Source organism: Eriocheir sinensis, chromosome 2, assembly GCF_024679095.1.
Source record: "Eriocheir sinensis breed Jianghai 21 chromosome 2, ASM2467909v1, whole genome shotgun sequence".
Lineage (NCBI taxonomy): Eukaryota > Metazoa > Arthropoda > Malacostraca > Decapoda > Varunidae > Eriocheir > Eriocheir sinensis.
The window spans coordinates 19396685-19413768 of NC_066510.1; the positions used below are offsets into that span (position 1 = coordinate 19396685).

The following is a 17084-nucleotide window of genomic DNA, read 5'->3' on the forward strand; positions in this document are numbered from 1 at the left end:
TCAATGTTATTTTTTCACATTGTGTTTCAAATTTGACGTCGAGCGTGCTGCTTCACACTGACACTCCCTGCCCAGCGCTGGAAGCCTGCAGCATGCCAGCCAAGGTCGCATGCCACGTCTCGCGGCTGCTGGAGCGCAGGGCCGCGCTGGAAGACCTCCCAGAACGCGGGGAAAGGACGGGCTGCCAGACTACTTGCCTTGAACCTTATCCATGTCACTGATCGCATTTAAAATTAGGTTATTTTTGTTTTATAGCAATTTTTTTTTTAGCAAAACCGGTCGTCTCATTACTCCAGTAACTCCATAAAACACCTTTTTTTTTTCTTCTTTTTTTTTACGTCGCGGCCTATAGCGCCGGTAGGCTTTTTCCCGGTGGGGCCTGATGATTGGCCCAAGGCTTCTTCCCGGTGGGTCCTGATGGTCGGCCCAGCCCGTTCTGGCGCAGGCGAGTGTTTATAGTGGCGCCATCTTGCATTGGCTCATGCTGCCCTCCCGGAGCTCATCTTTAATCCTAGAATCTAGAGCCGCGGGTTGATAGGTGGTCTTCTGGACAGCATGTGGGTAGTTTTAAGCCACTCGGCGGCGGCTGAAAAATCCCAGCTTGGTGGCACCGGGCGGGGATTGAACTCGCGTCCTCCTGAACGCGGTGGTGTTACTCTGTCGATTCAGCCACCGCCTCCCCTGTGACCTGTGACGTTTCCTCCGACTTCCAACCACAAAATAGAAGCAACCTCAAAACCCAGTCTCTCGCATCACTGACGACTTTGTAAAGTACTAACACAATACTTCGCTTAATATCCTTCAACAGTTTGAAAGCAAGTTTTTTATGCTTCAAGAGAAATGGCACTACACTTTGAACTACCTTCGTCTGTCATTTCAGAGGGCCCCCCCCCCTCTACCCAAACATTAGTGAGCTGCCCCGTGCAACAGACCCGCCTTCATCGTTTTAAATTTCAGGCCAGCATGTAAGTGAACAGTAGGTCGGCCTTGAATTGTAGTTGATGCAATTCACAATGTACGCTGCCTACCTTTGACAAATCGTAGTCATGAGTGCCGCAAATATAGTGTTGAAAGTTTAAAACTAAGCACATCACATGTATACTTCGAGGAATGTCTTCATTTTTCGACTACAACAAACATTTTGTCATTAGCCGGGGCAGCACATCATAACTTTCAAATATAAAAGTTTGTCTGCTATTCCTTTTACTTCTCATACAAGTAGCTACTACTTGCTTGAAAATTCGTCATTAAAAATAAACAACGAACAGATAAAACTAAACTTTTTTTTATATTATAAGAATAATTTTATAAAACACTTTAAACATGTAATATCTTTTGGATTTTTAAATAGCCTCTACAAAGGGTTAAATTATGATAAAAATAACCGCATCACCGTATGTATACACATAAATCATTCACACAATTGTTAGCATAAAACTACCTTCAAAATAAGTTTTCTACAAACCTCACTCCTTCAGGTAATGTGCTGGATGTGTTTTCTTGTCGCTAGATGCGGCTCAGCCTGTGGAGACAGCTCCCTGCCACTCCTCTGAAATCTCCCACTTGGCAGTGGATGGACCTGAAGCTGGAGTTGTAACTAATGTTGAATGTAAACAATCACGGACCATTATTAAAACCTTACTAACTCAAAGCCACATTAACAAACTCAAATGAAAGATGAATGAACTTTTTTTGTCAGGCTATTATTTTCATTGATAAATATTTATTTCATATATGAAAAATAATTTATTGATAAGCCTACCCCAAAAAAATATCCTCCACAATAAAGAAAAATTAAATTCAACACAATGTCTTCTTTTTCAAATAAAATAAAAATCTTCATAGAAAATAAAATCATAGCTCATATTATCAAAAACTTGTCTATAATTATACTACTATAGGTATATATTATACATTATACACAGTAAAATCATCAAAGTTCAATGATGGAAAAATGTATTCTTGCCTTATGTTTAGCCCTGCTATGATTATTAAGAAAAAATTGCTTTCTCTTCCACTGCAGAGAAAGGAGGAAGCTTGTAACTCCACATCTGGCTGCAAGGTCAAAATATTTATTACATTCTGCCTTTTTAAATTTCTATCATTATGCAGGATCTTTCTTTCCAGTACCCTCACCTTTGACCTTTTCAGCACCTGTCACCCAAGTGTTTCATGTTTAATGGCGGTGTTGTATGAAACACCTGTGTGGCAGGAGCAGGAAAGATCAAAGATGAGAGCAGTGGAACTAAGCACTCTGGAGAATATGCAGAGTACTACAGAGGATGTGAACCTTATCAGGAATAATAAAATGTAGAATAGGCATTGCTGTGTTAGTCAAGATACCACACTGCAAGAAACAGTAATTTGTAATTTTGATTAATTGACTTCACATAGAGGGCTGCAAATGTTTTCTCATAAATATTATCTATATATTGTTATAGTCCCTCTAAAGTGGGTCCCTAATTATGAGATCAAAGAGACAATATGAATAAGTACAGTAAACCCTCAGTTTCCTGGGCTTTGGATTTCTCAGATAAATCTTTTTGATAAATTACAATTTCACTACCAATTAGTAATTCCCTTCTGAGTGCTAGCCATAATTATTCACTCCTAAGCTTAACAGACAACACTCTTGAATGACTTGTGTAGGCTTTCCCTCAATCAAAATAGTGAGTCCCTCACTTCTCAGATAAGGCAAGAATGTAATGGGCAGTCAAAAGACAAAGGTCCATGCTCCCTCTGAGCAGGGATCAATCTTAGAGTGAGTGTGTATAAAGATGAATGCCTATGAAGATGAAATGGATACATTACTGCAGGGCTCTTGTATAGCCCATCCAGTCAGCGTGCTGGAAAACATTAAACAACGATACATTACAAAAACGGAGAGGATGTGCAGACCACCTAACCTAACCTCTATCAATATCTTTTGAATTATGACACCTACATTGACACTTAAACTCTTCCATTGTCTCAAGACTTTTATTCTCATTAAAAACAGTTAAAGAGAGCCATAGTAAATTATCAGCTAACTAGGCTTAAAAACTTTTGACAATAATTAATATATTCTCAATATTTTCTCCTTTTTCATCAGTAATTCCATGTCACATAAAATACTCTTAATATTATTAAGTGTACTTCTGAAGACACATCTAAAGACGATGCAGTGTTTCATTACATCTACTTACTTGTAAATGTAAACATTCTACTTTCGCTAAGTAAAAATATATTTAGCCGGCTTGCAGAGAATGCTTTAAAGTACTTTCATACAGTGAGGACCAGTCAAGCAGTACAAATATTGCACTGCTTCACTGAATACATATTCCTCTGTTACAGGTGAACTTGGCCCTAATCTTTGACCTCAATATTTACTTAACAGTTATTCGTCATGGCATTTTTTTTTTTACTGTTACAGCCAATACATTTTGGAAATAGAATTCCTTATAAATAAAATAAAATAGTAGCAGGATCATAATTACCATCACCTTCAACCTTTTCTAGTGTTAAGCAGGATCAAACAGAAGCAGATTAAAAAAAAAAAAATCATTAGTTAGAGCAAGAAAAACTGCCACACACAGTCTCTCTCTCTCTCTCTCTCTCTCTCTCTCTCTCTCTCTCTCTCTCTCTCTCTCTCTCTCTCTCTCTCTCTCTCTCTCTCTCTCTCTCTCTCTCTCTCTATCTCTCTCTCTCTCTCTCTCTCTCTCTCTCTCTCTCTCTCTCTCTCTCTCTCTCTCTCTCTCTCTCTCTCTCTCTCTCTCTCTCTCTCTCTCTCTACACCATTAACCCCTCAACCACGAGTGACAACTGTAGTCCTCTGCTCAATTTTTGTACAAGTAGTGGTGGTCTTAAGGCTTGAGTTTGGGTCACATGACTTACTGCCTTCACTCTAGATAAGACAAAGATCAGACAGTAACTGAGTGTGTTTCAGATTATAAGGGAAAGGCCGGACAGTGATCAAGTGTTGTAAAATATACGTGAAAAAGTTATCGAAAAGTGGCTGAATTTTAGTGTTACAACTTCATGAAAGCTATGTTACATAGCCTTTCATTATAAGATATACTGTAATTACCAGTGTCAAAGGCAACCCATTTTCAAGTGTTATAGTTTGAGAGTAGTAAATAGCCAACATAAGGGAAAAAGAGATGGGTGTTGGAACTGATGTGGCAGAGTGGTGGAGAGGGGGGATACCCCCAAGAGCCAATGCCTAAATGACCTAGACAAGTTGGGACCACCACAGCGAGTCTGCTATGACTAGCATCACACAGCCGATTACCAAGACCAAGACTTGTAAAGGGAGTGTCGTTAAACCTCACACTACCACTGGAATATGCAGCATGTATTACCTGCTTTACTACAACCTTTTGTTTATAACCACACAAACTTGACAAACCATACAAATGATGATACAAATGACACCCTGGAGTTGGCAATTCCCACGCATAGTCCAAAACCAACAACAAAACAATAACAGTGCCTGCTGCCTCCTCATCAGAGGACACTGCCAGGGTAAACTGGGTTTGTTAGATCGTCACAGCCCTTCAACAAAAAAAAAACATTTTTTCTGATCTTTACACTTACTATAGTCCTAGGTCATTCAGTGTCCAAGATGCATGCTGAATTTTTCACACTTTTCAAGAAAAAAGTACACCTATAATACTGGCAAATACAATATTATTTTGGAAAACTTTTGTGACATTGAAAATAAGAAAATATATACAAAAATAAAAATATTTTGAAAAATTACCAAATATAAAAATTCTGAAAAATATTGATTCTCTTTCTACTGGTCCACTGACACCACCATTGGGGACCCAAAGGTTAGTACTTGCAGAAGTAGTGTTTGTTTCATTACTCTAGGTTAAGTTTTTTGGGGGGCAATTTTTTTAAATGGGGAAAAAAATCACTGCATATTCCAGGATGGGGAGAGGAGTGAACATAAAATATGCCCAGGGTTAAGGGGTTAATGAGCAATACAGGATCATAGTCAACCCCATACATGCCTGCCTAGACACACCAGACCCTCAAGATGTTGAATGTAAACACTAGATTCTTGTTTTGAAAGTGTCTTCTTAAGTGAAAGAAGTTACAAGAGGATAAGATTCACATGCTCATTCCTCAATCTCCTATATTATGGAAACATGGGGCCTGCTAACATTACACACTTCACTATACCAATTTCATCTCTGATTGTCTGATGTAGAATTCTTATTCTCTGCCATGAGCTGTTATGCAAGAGATCATACAATGTACATGATTACAATGATGCTATATATCATGAAGTTATTGACAAAAGAGGATTATTAACCACATTCATTTCTAAATAATTTACCATATTATACAAAATAGAAGACACAGGTGAGTATTTTTTTCCATGAGAACCAAAAGCCAACAGTTTTGGTTATTCACATAGTATAAACCTACCAAGCTACCTACTTTCCATTGCTACTTGTAAGAGGGTGGCAAACACTAGCTGAGAAAATCAACTACTTCATCTAATTCTCTCTGCTTAGCCTGTTTATGTGCCCATCGAGCCTCTACTGTTTCTGGTGTTAATTTCCACTTTTCATGATAAATCTTCATGCCACAGGTGTGACAAGTTTTACCTTTCATGAATGGTGGAGTCTTGATGTAGGTATCAAGGCACTTGTGGTGGTAAATGTGGCCGCAGTACACACGCTCTACGTTCATGGGAGCATACTCATCTGGATCATTGTCCTGGGATGAAAATCATTTTCATTACCATCCTAAAAAATTATTATCTTCTAACCTAAACAGTTCATGTTCTATATGTTAGACAAATTATCTGTTTCTCCTATAAATTAAGTCTGACATTCAGATGCAGTTGCTGCTTATACTGCTGTCCCAACTAACATCCAATTTAACACAATGGGTTATATCACTTGAATTTTTATTTTTTTTCAAAATTTAAAATTATGTAAAACTACCTCTAAACATTTCCTTAAAAAGCATTTAAGTTAACTCCCTGAGGTTGGGTGCTTTGTTTTATTTCTTATGGTTCACCCCCTTCCACATGCTGACATTTTATGATATGCTTGTCTGAAACTGTGTGGAATATGCACCCCAAATGTGTGGGGCTCCACTCACACAACCTTTACGAACTAGCTAGACCCAAAAATCACTCACTTAATTAACCTAATCACCTTTCCTTTAACTGATTTTGTCTTCTGTTCCTCAAAGTCTACCATGCTGCTGCTTCCCTTACTACTACGTACTTAAGATCATCCTTTTGCAGCCCATCTTATAAATGCAAGAGTACCTTGATTCCTTTATCACATTCACTAGAAAACCTTGGGATAGCCATCCTTTTACTACAGTTCTTTCTTCCTGACTTTTTAAAACTCTTCCAAGAGGAGAGAGCTGAGAAGTTTCTGGAACTGAACTTGTCAATGATGCAGCATCTCCTTCACTTCCCTTTACAGAAGCAGCATGTTGAATACATTTTATCCCAGAAAATTCATATATGCTTCCTTACTAATGAAACTTTCTATACAACAAAATGAAGTCATTCTTTGTTGATTTATACCATAAGGTGCTGGCTATCATGTGTTTGAAGATACCCTAAACTTAACCTAACCTAACTTAACAAAACCCCAAATAGATACTGTAGGCCTTGACTCAGGAAATTCATATGCTTCCTTACTAATGAGACTTTCTATACAACAAAGTGAGGTCATTCATTGTTGATTTATACCATAAATTGCTGGCTAGTATGTGTCTGAAGATATCCTAAACTTAACCTAACCTAACCTTACAAAACCCCAAACAATTACTATAGGTTGTGACTCAGAAAATTCATAAATGCTTCCTTACTAATGAGACTTTTTATTCAACAAAGTGAGGTCATTCTTTGTTGATTTATACCATAAGGTGCTGGCTATCATATGTTTGAAGATACCCTAAACTTAACCTAACCTAACAAAATCAGTTTTCTTTTTTTATGTCGCGGCCTGTTGCGCCGTTAGGCTTTTTCACTGGTGGGGCCTGATGGTCGGCCCAGCCCATTGTAGCGCAGGCAAGTGTTTATAGTGGCACCATTTTCATTTGGCTCATGCTGCTCCCCTGGAGCTCATCTCTGAGCCTCTCTTTGGAGAGGTAATCTAGAGTCCGGGTTAATAGGTGGTCTTCAGGACAGCATGTGAGTAGTCTTAGGCCACTCGACGGTGACTACATAATCCCAGCAATGTGGCGGCCAGGATTCGAACCTACGTCCCTCCTGGATCTCCCGGACGTGGCGCTGGCATGCTAACCACTCAGCCACCACCTCCCCAGTTACTATAGGTCTTGACTCAGAAAATTCATATACTCTTCCTTACTAATGAGACTTTCTGTACAACAAAGTGAGGTTATTCTTTGTTGATTTATGCCATAAGTTGTTAGCTATCATGTGTTTGAAGATACCCCAAACTTAACCTAACCTAACAAAATCACAAAAAGTTATCAAACTTATTGACTTGGAAAAATCATATATGCTTCCTTACTGAATGAGTGAGGTCATTCTTTGTTATTTTGCGCCATAAACTGTCGCCTATTATGTGTTTGAAGATACCCTAAACTTAACCTTACCAAACAAAACCATATAAAGTTACCATACATCTTGACTCAGAAAAATCATCTATTCTTCCTTACTAAATAAGACTTTCTATATAACACAGAAAAGGCTTTCTTTGTTAATTTGTGCCATAGGTGTCTGGATATCATGTGTTTGAAAGTTCCTTAAATTTAACCTAACCTATTGGAAATACAATTTTTGTTGCTTGAAACTTTTTGATTAATAGTTATATAAACCAAAATTGGTTTGTTTATTAATACAACTAAATACGAGTGATCATGCGTGGGGTACAAAATGCTTAGAATATTGTGGTCTAGAGATTGGTGCAAGTTAAATGTGTCTATACAGGTTGAGAAACCCTTATCCAAAATTCCTGTTGTGTTGTGGATTTCTGATTTTTTCGGATTTTGGATTTTTTTTTTAATCTAAATAAAATGAAAACTGAAATAGAGTATTATTCATGAGAGGGTAGCCTACTAATTTTGAGATGCTGACTGTTTATTTCTGGACAAAATATGATGCTGTTTATTATGGAGACAGTATTTTTCTCTGGAAATCACTAAAAGATTGACTTTTCAATTGCCTGTTGTGCACCCGCAGCCACCCACCACCGGTCACAAAATACATAGCTTGCAGAGAGGTTCAACTTGCTTACTGTTTCTATATTTCACTCACCCCTCACAAAGATCACAAGTGGATAAACTAGAACTAAACCAGGCAAATTAATGTTTTTCCTGCTGTGTATTCCCCCAGTGTGCATGCGTACTGAAAAGCAGAGTGACATATTTCTGTGAGGAGGTATTTCTTTCAACACCAACCAGCGTATAGTGGACCAACCAGCGTATAGTGGACCGCCACGTCCCGTCCTGTGCTGCATTACGTATTTCCGCCGCCCATCACTTTACGTACGCCATTTGTTCCGTGTTTGACCATCTGAATGGTTAAGCAAATAAAGTTCAGTATTTTAACCTGTAAAGCGTCAGAGATGTAGGAGATACGTCGCCCTCCTCCCATCTTTTTCCTGATAAATTACGTCCTCAAAACGTCTCTATATACTGCTCTCATACATTACACGCACCGTATAAGCTGCCTGCCTCTTTGACCCTGCTAACATGGATAGTTTTTTTTTGTTCCTTTTATTAGTTTTCAATTTTGTAGCGGTTTCTGCTCCACAGTTTTTGTGATAACTGCCTTATGGCGCTTCGACCCTGCTGATATGAACACACTCTAATTTCCATTACTTACTCTCCCCATTTTGGTGCGTGTTATGTTGTGGTAGTGAAACCTTGTACGATATGAATTATGATATGCCTTTCGTTTTGTCGTATGGAAAACAAATACATATTATTAAAAAATATTTGCACTCTGAAAGGCAACGCTTACACGAATCGTATCTGGTGGTTGCCATCGATTTGATTTTTTGACACAAACACACTCTCTCTCTCTCTCTCTCTCACACACACACACACACACACACATACTCCATCCAGACAGCTGCAGAAAAGGAAAAAAAAACAATTACGCAAACCAATATCACGGGAAAGAGCTTTTTTCATGACTATAATTTCTTGAAGCAAAAATATGACATGTTATTTTCCTCTCAACACAGTAACGATGTTATGCATGTCCCTAACTCATTACTCAAAGTGTGAAAAAAAGAGGAAGCAAAAAAATTATGTACATAAGGTTTCGCTAAGCCGCTAACTTTAGCACAGAATATCTTGTGCGCCATAATACCACTTCCAGTCAGTTCTGGGCACAACGATGGTCATTTCCATTCCATTCACATCATTTAAAACTGGTTTCGCCAAGAAAAAAAATCCAAGATGTGGCTGGCACTGGCGAAATCACAAGGCGTCATATTTGCCGACGCTTTACGGGTTAAAATTGTCCACAAAACCAGTTCATAAAATTATGTTTGTCAAGGGTTGTCCTGAAATACTTGTAAAATAGGCATCATGACATCCTTCCCCCCTTCCTCCTGCCTTCACCAGCAGCGGGCAGAGGCTGTCAGTCATGGCAGACTAGAGAAATTTTAGGGTTGCCAACCATTCCTTAAAATATGGATTAATTTTGTATTGGAGAATGGGATATTTCATTCCTTATTTTTTTTAGCTCAGTGGTAACCCTAACTGAGACTATTCCCATTGTTTTCTGCTTTGAGCACTCTCGTCTTGCAGTGAACAAAGGGAACAAAACACGCTCATGTCTTCGACTTGTGCAGACACGTCAGTTCTCATCGAAAGGCTGACTTGGTTGACTTGGCTGACGTCAGCCAATAGAGTTGGTCTATCGGCATCCTTCCCTCCCCTTCATGAGCTGTCACCCGACATGGGCCTGTGGTCCCTCCTCGGAGGGGCGTATGTGCTTCACCCTGACAACCTCCATATAGCCCATGTCCCCACCCGTGAGGTGGGGGGGAAAAAAAAAAAAGCATCATGTCAGCATTATAAAAACTTTCATATTTTGAAGGTTTTTGGATTTTGAAATTTCGGATAAAGGATTCTCAACCTGTACTACATGGGTACAAATCTTTAGCATTAACCTTCCTCAAAACATTGGCCCTGAATGTTCTGGGTATGGAAGTTCAAAAATTAGGACATGTAGTATTTGTCTTGTGCTTACCTTTGGATCTTCTGGGAAGGCCTTCTTGCCACAGACTTTACACTTCATTTCAACATATCTGTGTGCCTCCTCTATCAGAAAGGACACCACAGGCTCCATAGATGGTTTCAGCACAAAAGGCGGGTCCTTTGGCTTCTTTTTAGCAGGTGGCTCAACACACTTCCGAGCAATTTCCAAGGACTGTGCAGAAAACCATCGCCGGAATACTGGTGGGTAGTTGCATTCCTTTTCCTCTATTCTGCATAGAGGTAAATAGTGCTTTAGAAACCAGTAATATAGTATCAAGCCTTTAAATAATAAATACTGGGTACAAAGAGGACTGACAAGGTGATATTTTTCTAATCATATAAACATCCTAATACTAACTGACTGATCTATCTATCTATATCTCTGATGCCCTGCTCCCTCATGAGAACTTCCCTCCAGGAAGTGACTACAGCAAAAGTGTCTCCATCTTTCCCTGTTCTGGCACTCCCTCTCAGCACACTCAATCCTGCTACTTCCAACGCTCTCGCTCCAATACTCGCTCACCCTATTGATCCACTTCACAGGTGGTCTTTCCTTGACACCCCCTCCCTCAAACACTCTCTTCACAAATTCATTCTTCCCCCATTCTCATCATGTGTCCAAACCATCTCAGCGCACCACACTTCAGCCACTCGACCACTCCACAGATGACTGATTAACTGAGAAATTTCTTCCAAGGCACTGCACATTCGGGGTCATATGGCAACTACATATATTAAGCATTAGAAAAAATAATTATTTCACATACTAGCTAGGGTTTGATTTTTTACTAATACGAGGGAAACCTGCATCAGCCATAACTTTTAATGTCTTATTAAAAGTGTTTACTATTCTCAACATAAAGCAAACATATCAAGAACTTTTAGTTGGCACTACAGCTGTCATATCTATTTTTACGCTCAAACTTTCTCTGATAATTCCACTTCGGACCATACATGGCATTTTTATCCTGCCGACTTTGCTATGCCTGATATTGAGATTTTTAATAGTGAAGTTCTCCATGCCCTTTTTGGCCTAAAATCAGCTTATGTAAGGTTCCTCCTTTTGTCCTTAAAAAATGTTTCCACACTGATATGCTGCCTGTTCAAACTCTTTTCCCTCTGCCTTTCAACATTTGTATTTCCTTTCTGCTGGAAATATAAAGGTAAAGTTGGGAACATACACTATAGCTGCACGTGGCAGTGGTGCATCTCTGCCCCTTTGAGCCTACGGTAGGAGAGAACCCTTTACCTGATACAGGGCCTGTGTAACATCCGGGTTACCACAGTCTACCTTCCCCAGGTTTCCCCAGGTAACCATTGACCAACCATCCTGAAAGGATGAACAACTGGGTAGGCTGCATGCCGACTGAATAAGCCAGGATTCAAACCCAGGCCTGAAGATTCGTAGTCACCTATCAGTATCCTTACCTGTGCATAAGAAAAGTGACCACTCTAACCCTATGAGATATAACTTTGCATTTTTTGTCTTTCCATAGCTTTTGAAATTCTTAACAAATTTATTTGCATCTATCAACTTTGTATCATGCCTCTGTGGAGCAGTGGTTAGCATGCCTATATTCTGTTCTAATGAAGTGTTCCTCTGGCCCCAAAGCTGCATTTGCAACACCACACCTGACTGGCTGACCTCCTATCTCGGCTCTTGACCTGATTGGCTGGCTTCCTCTCTCTCTGCCCTCGTATAGGTGACAGTCACTCACTTTTGCTTTTGGTGTATTTCTTACCTTAGCTCATATCTTATACAAGATCGACAAATTTACTAAACACCATTAATCACAGCAGTGATTGTATATTCTAAAGATGCTTGTCACAACTGGGTAAAACAAAAAGTAAAGAAATAAGACAAGTATATGTGAAAGAACAGGTCTGAAATGTTTACACCATATTTACATATAACTGATACATGCAGCACATATTGAGTCAATGCTGATTCAAATCATTTCGTTCTGTAAAGAATCTCATGAACACGATGGTATAACCAGAAAATAGACAAAACAGGATGTAAGCAAAGTACCAGTGTTTGTAATGAGAGCGTCATAAGGAGATGATGCAAGTCTCAATATACCGTAGTATTTATGGTTTGTTGACCTAGTCACAAGTTGCTGACACTACTTAGTACACCAGAAAACAACTTACTTTATTTGTTGATCTGGATAGTTTTCTTGTATAATCAGGTTGTATTTCAAGTAGTACTGGCCCTGCTTAACTTTCAGAATGACAGAGGAGGTCTTCTGGCGAAGTTTAAGCTCATCTGATCCCTCTATCAATTTTTTCTTTATGTTGGAAATTTCCTCTGAACAACAGCATAGTGGATTCTCATCAATGAAGTTTCGGACAAATCTCAAGATGTGCAGGACCTCCAAAGAATTAAACTGAAATTAGTTCTCTTTCAACACATTATATGTGCCTCAAATCCATAATACTTTCTAATAACATATTTCTTGTCCAAATACTTATAAATTTTCTTACAATCAAAAAGGTAGCCAGGCATTATATTTATACCCTACAATTTGTTACCATAACTTTTTTTTAGAGTTGTGAAAGAAATTAAAAGGATTTTTCCTAAATATCCCTTGCTAAGAGTGCATATTAATGAACTTTGGGAAATCACTTGAAACATGATTTATTTGGAAAATATCTCACCTGTGGTTTTCCTAGGTGTTTGTCAGCCACCTCTTCACTTAGTCTTGTCAAGCCATCAAGTAGCTTTGAAGAAATGTATCGACTCTTCAGCTCTATGAGGGTTCGTGTTTTAGGGTATTCATCATCAAACTGGAAACATGCTGTGATGGTCTTGTATTTTGTCTTCCTGCCAAGAAAGATTATCAAGATTATTGCTGAGACAGTTAATAGAACTGTTGTTATGGAGTATCTAGGAATGAAATGGGTATCTCCCTTGTTTAGGGTGTTGGGAAAGGAGCAATACAGCTACCCTCTGACTGGGAAGGTAGCCTACCCCATCCTCACCTTCACGTGGTGCGCACCGTTACTATACCCTGCGGGTTAGAACCAACAGGGAGGGGGGCAGTGACCATCAGCTGCTTTGTTTTAATCCTTTTAGCCTTGACAAGGAGCAAGTCTCCAAAACACTACATTGGACTGGCCACCCATTGGTGGCCTCTAATACTTTTATCGAGTTTTTAGAGACAGGAGCGATGGCCAGAGGGCGGCAGAAGAGAAAGGAATATATGAGACTCGTGTCTATTAATGTGAATGGTTTAGGTGGTGAGGAAAAGAGGAGAGTGATGATTGAAAATTTTGTAAATGGTAGAGTGGATGTGTTGGGAGTGAGTGAAACACATATTCGAGGAACTGGTGTGAGTGATGGTAGAGAGGGTACGTGGGAGGGTGTACCTGGGAGGGTTGTATGGACGGGGATAGATGAGAAGTATAGAGGCAGGAGTAAGGAAGGATGTGCTATTGTGATGTCTGAAAGAGTGTGACTGATTATGGTTGGAAGAGATCAAGAATTGTGTGGGTGAAAGGAAAAGTAGGTTTAGAAAAATATGCATGGGTGTATATTTATGCACCAGTAAATGTGAAAAGTAAAAAAGGACTGAGGGAAGAGGGAAGCTTTTTGGGAGGAAGTGAATGCATGTTTGAAGAGTTTTGAGAAAGAAAGGAAACTTATTATGATGGGAGATATGAATGCTAAAATGGGTGATGAATATGTGATGGATGTGGTGGGAAAATGGGGGATACCTGGGAAGAATGAAAATGGAGAGTGCCTGGTGGATGTCTGTGCTGAGAGGGGAATGTTCCTAGCGAACATCTTCTTTCAGCACAAGAATATCCACCGATACACATGGAGGAGAGGAGAAGATAATGAGCAAAAAGGATTGATTGATTATGTGGCAGTAGATGAAAGGCTTAGAAAAGAAATTTGTGACGCGAAGATAGTAAGAGGAATGTTCGATGGATCTGATGATCTTGCAGTGCTGGCAAAGTTAAAGCTGAAAGAAAAGTGGGTGTTTGAAAAGAAAGGTGAAGTAAAAAAGGAAATACTGAAGATAGAAAAGTTACAGGAAAAAGAAATAAAAGATGAGTATAACTGTGAAATGACAGAGGCCTTAAGTGAAAAATGGGAAAGTGTAAAAGTGTAAAAGTTTTTGGAACATTTAAAGAAATAATGGTAACTTCAACAAAAAAAGTGTTAGGGATGAAAGTGGTGAGAGATGGAAAAAAGAAAAGGAAATTCATGGTGGACAGAAGAGATAAGGAGGATAGTAAATGAGAAAAGGGAACTTTTTAAGAAAACTCAAGAAAAAAATGTGGCTGAACAAGTAAAAAGGGAAAGGAAAAAGAAATATAGAGAATGCAAAATGAAATTAAAACAAGCAATAAAAGAAAGTAAGAAGAGAGTTGATGAAGACTTTGGAAAAAAAATATAAAGGGAACAGGAAATCATATCGGAAAGAAGTAAAAAACGAAAGAAATGCAGAAAATATCTCCTCAAGTAAAATAAATGAAGTTATGGATGAGAATGGAAAGATGTTGAAAGACGGGGAAGCTGTGAAAGAGAGATGGAGAGAATATTTCAAAAACTTAATGAATTTTGAGGATGGACATCCAGCAGCTGTAACAGCAGCAGTTTTGAGTAGAGGTAGAGGAGGAGTATATAAAGAAAGAAGTATAACATATGAAGAAGTAAATCAGGCAATAAAAAGATTAAAAAATGGAAAGGCAACAGGAATTGATGGAATCACAGCAGAAATGTTGAAGTATGGAGGAAATGTAGTCATTAAATGGATGGTCAAGATATGTGAAGTAGCATGGGGGGGGCGACAGCAGACTTGACGAAAGCCGTCATTGTCCCACTTTACAAGGGGAAGGGCAGGAGAGGGGAATGTGGGAGCTATAGAGGTATAAGTCTCCTGAGTATACCCGGAAAGGTATATGGAAAAGTCATAATAGAGAGGGTGCAAAGACTTACAGAAGAGAAAATCAGTGAAGAACAAGGAGGCTTCAGGAAGGGAAGGGGATGTGTGGATCAGATATTTGTCTTCAGGATGGTAGTAGAAAAAATAATAGCAAAAGGAAAGAAACTATACGCTGCCTTCATGGATTTGGAAAAAGCTCATGACAGAGTTGATTGGATTGCATTGTAGGATGTTTTAAAGATTTATGGTGTGGGAGGAAAACTGCTTAGTGCAATAGTCTTTCTATGAGGATGCATCTGCATGTGTCAAAATTACTGGAGAAACAAGTGAACATTTTGAGATAAAAGTTGGCTTAATTAAGACAAGGGTGCATCATGTCACCATGGTTATTCAATATTTATATGGATGGTGTTATTAGAGAAATTAAGGGCAAAGTTGGAGAAGTTGGAGTAAGACTGTTCGATGAGGGAAGGAAGTGGGTACTGAATTCAATACTGTTTGCTGATGACACGGTGCTCATTGCAGAAAATGAAAGTGACCTTCAAAATTTGGTCAGTGTTTTTGATAGTGTCTGTAATAGGAGAAAGCTGAAAGTAAATGTAAACAAAAGTAAAGTGATGGTTTGTGAGTGAAGCAGAAGTGAGGTTGTAGATTTTGTATGCCCATAAGAGTGGGAATTGAATGTGAAAAAGAATGCAAAATAATTTTGAATGGTGAAGAAATGGAGGTCAATGAGTTTAAGTACCTTGGACCAGTTATGTGTAAGCATGGTGGTATGAAGGGAGAGATAAGAGAAAGGGCATTGCAAGGAAGAAGGGTGGTAGGGTCTTTGGGACGAATCATGAATGGCAGAAGTGTGAGCATGGAGGTAAAGAGGGATTTGAGAAATACAATAATAGTACCAACCCTCACATATGTAAGTGAAACATGGGCCTGGAATGAAACTCAGAGGTCTATAGTGCAAGCAGTGGAAATGAGTTATTTGAACAGTGCTTGTGGTGTGAGTAGAATGGATGGAATGAGTAATGAAAGTGTGTACGAGCATTTTGGAATGTGTCACGGGTGAAGGGAAGAAGTGTGGAGTGGTGGAAGAAGTGAAGCAACAGACTTTAAAGTGGTTTGACCACATGGAGCGAATGGAGGAGAGTAAGATGACCAGAAGGGTGTATGTGAGTGAGATAGAGGGAGGGAATGCTAGAGGATGACCTCCAGTGAAATGGAGGGATAGGGTGCAAGAGTACGTTAGGGAGAGGGGGGAAAGATCTTTGAGAAACTTTGAGCAGGCAAGGAGGGAGTGTCTGGATAGAGAAAGTTGGAAGCTCTTCTGCCGTGGCCATCCCCTGGTGGGAGCTCCTAGGAGCAGGCATCGATGAAATGAATGAATGAATGAAATGGGTATATCATAAAGTAATATCATTTTTACCTAGCCTAATGGAGTTGTCATAACATGACACTTCAAAATTAGTGTTATTCAAAGATGTGAATTCCCATTAGAACAGAAGTGAAGTCCACAGATTTTTTTTCATGATACACCTTTCTTAACAGAGATTTGCAAGTACATATAGCCTACAGAAAAATGTCTATTCTGGCAAAAAAAAGAAAAAAAAAAAAAAAAATGAAGACTTTGAAGCAGTGTACATACAGACATTGGACATGATTATAACATAAGAACATACTCAATTTTCACACGGACCATAGCAGGAACACAGGCCTCCACTATGCTGTCAGCTATCACACGAGGCACACACTGCTGTAATTCCTTGAGCTCTGTTTCAAGGATATCCATTGTTCTGTGGAAGATTAAATTAATGTTATTCATAATCATCAAAATAACGTAAACAAAAAATATATAAAAGAATATAGTTATAGTTTTCCTTTTCACTATTGAAACATTTAGTACAACATTAATTAACTATACACACACAAAAGTGAGTCATCAACAAGCTACATCAATTTGCCTCAGATTAGATATTGAAATCACTTTAT

At 38.9% G+C, this 17084-nt stretch overlaps 1 protein-coding gene across 7 annotated transcripts in view; it reads right to left on the minus strand.

The window, feature by feature from the left end:
- The window catches only part of LOC127000937 (uncharacterized), a 27828-nt gene that overhangs the window by 5784 nt on the left and 4960 nt on the right, over window positions 1-17084 (minus strand). For 4 of the 7 annotated variants that reach the window (XM_050865137.1, XM_050865109.1, XM_050865135.1 and 1 more), the window contains 5 exons: window positions 16775-16888; window positions 12862-13027; window positions 12355-12575; window positions 10193-10430; window positions 3648-5712 (listed from right to left, as the gene is read on the minus strand). In XM_050865137.1, coding sequence (XP_050721094.1) covers window positions 5464-5712; window positions 10193-10430; window positions 12355-12575; window positions 12862-13027; window positions 16775-16884 — 984 coding nt within the window. In that variant the 5' untranslated portion in view covers window positions 16885-16888 and the 3' untranslated portion in view covers window positions 3648-5463. Of the gene's footprint in view, window positions 1-1465; window positions 1586-1683; window positions 2056-3647; window positions 5713-8404; window positions 8501-10192; window positions 10431-12354; window positions 12576-12861; window positions 13028-16774; window positions 16889-17084 lie in introns of those variants that run through there. The other 3 variants (XM_050865124.1, XM_050865117.1, XM_050865129.1) reach the window with 3 other exon arrangements.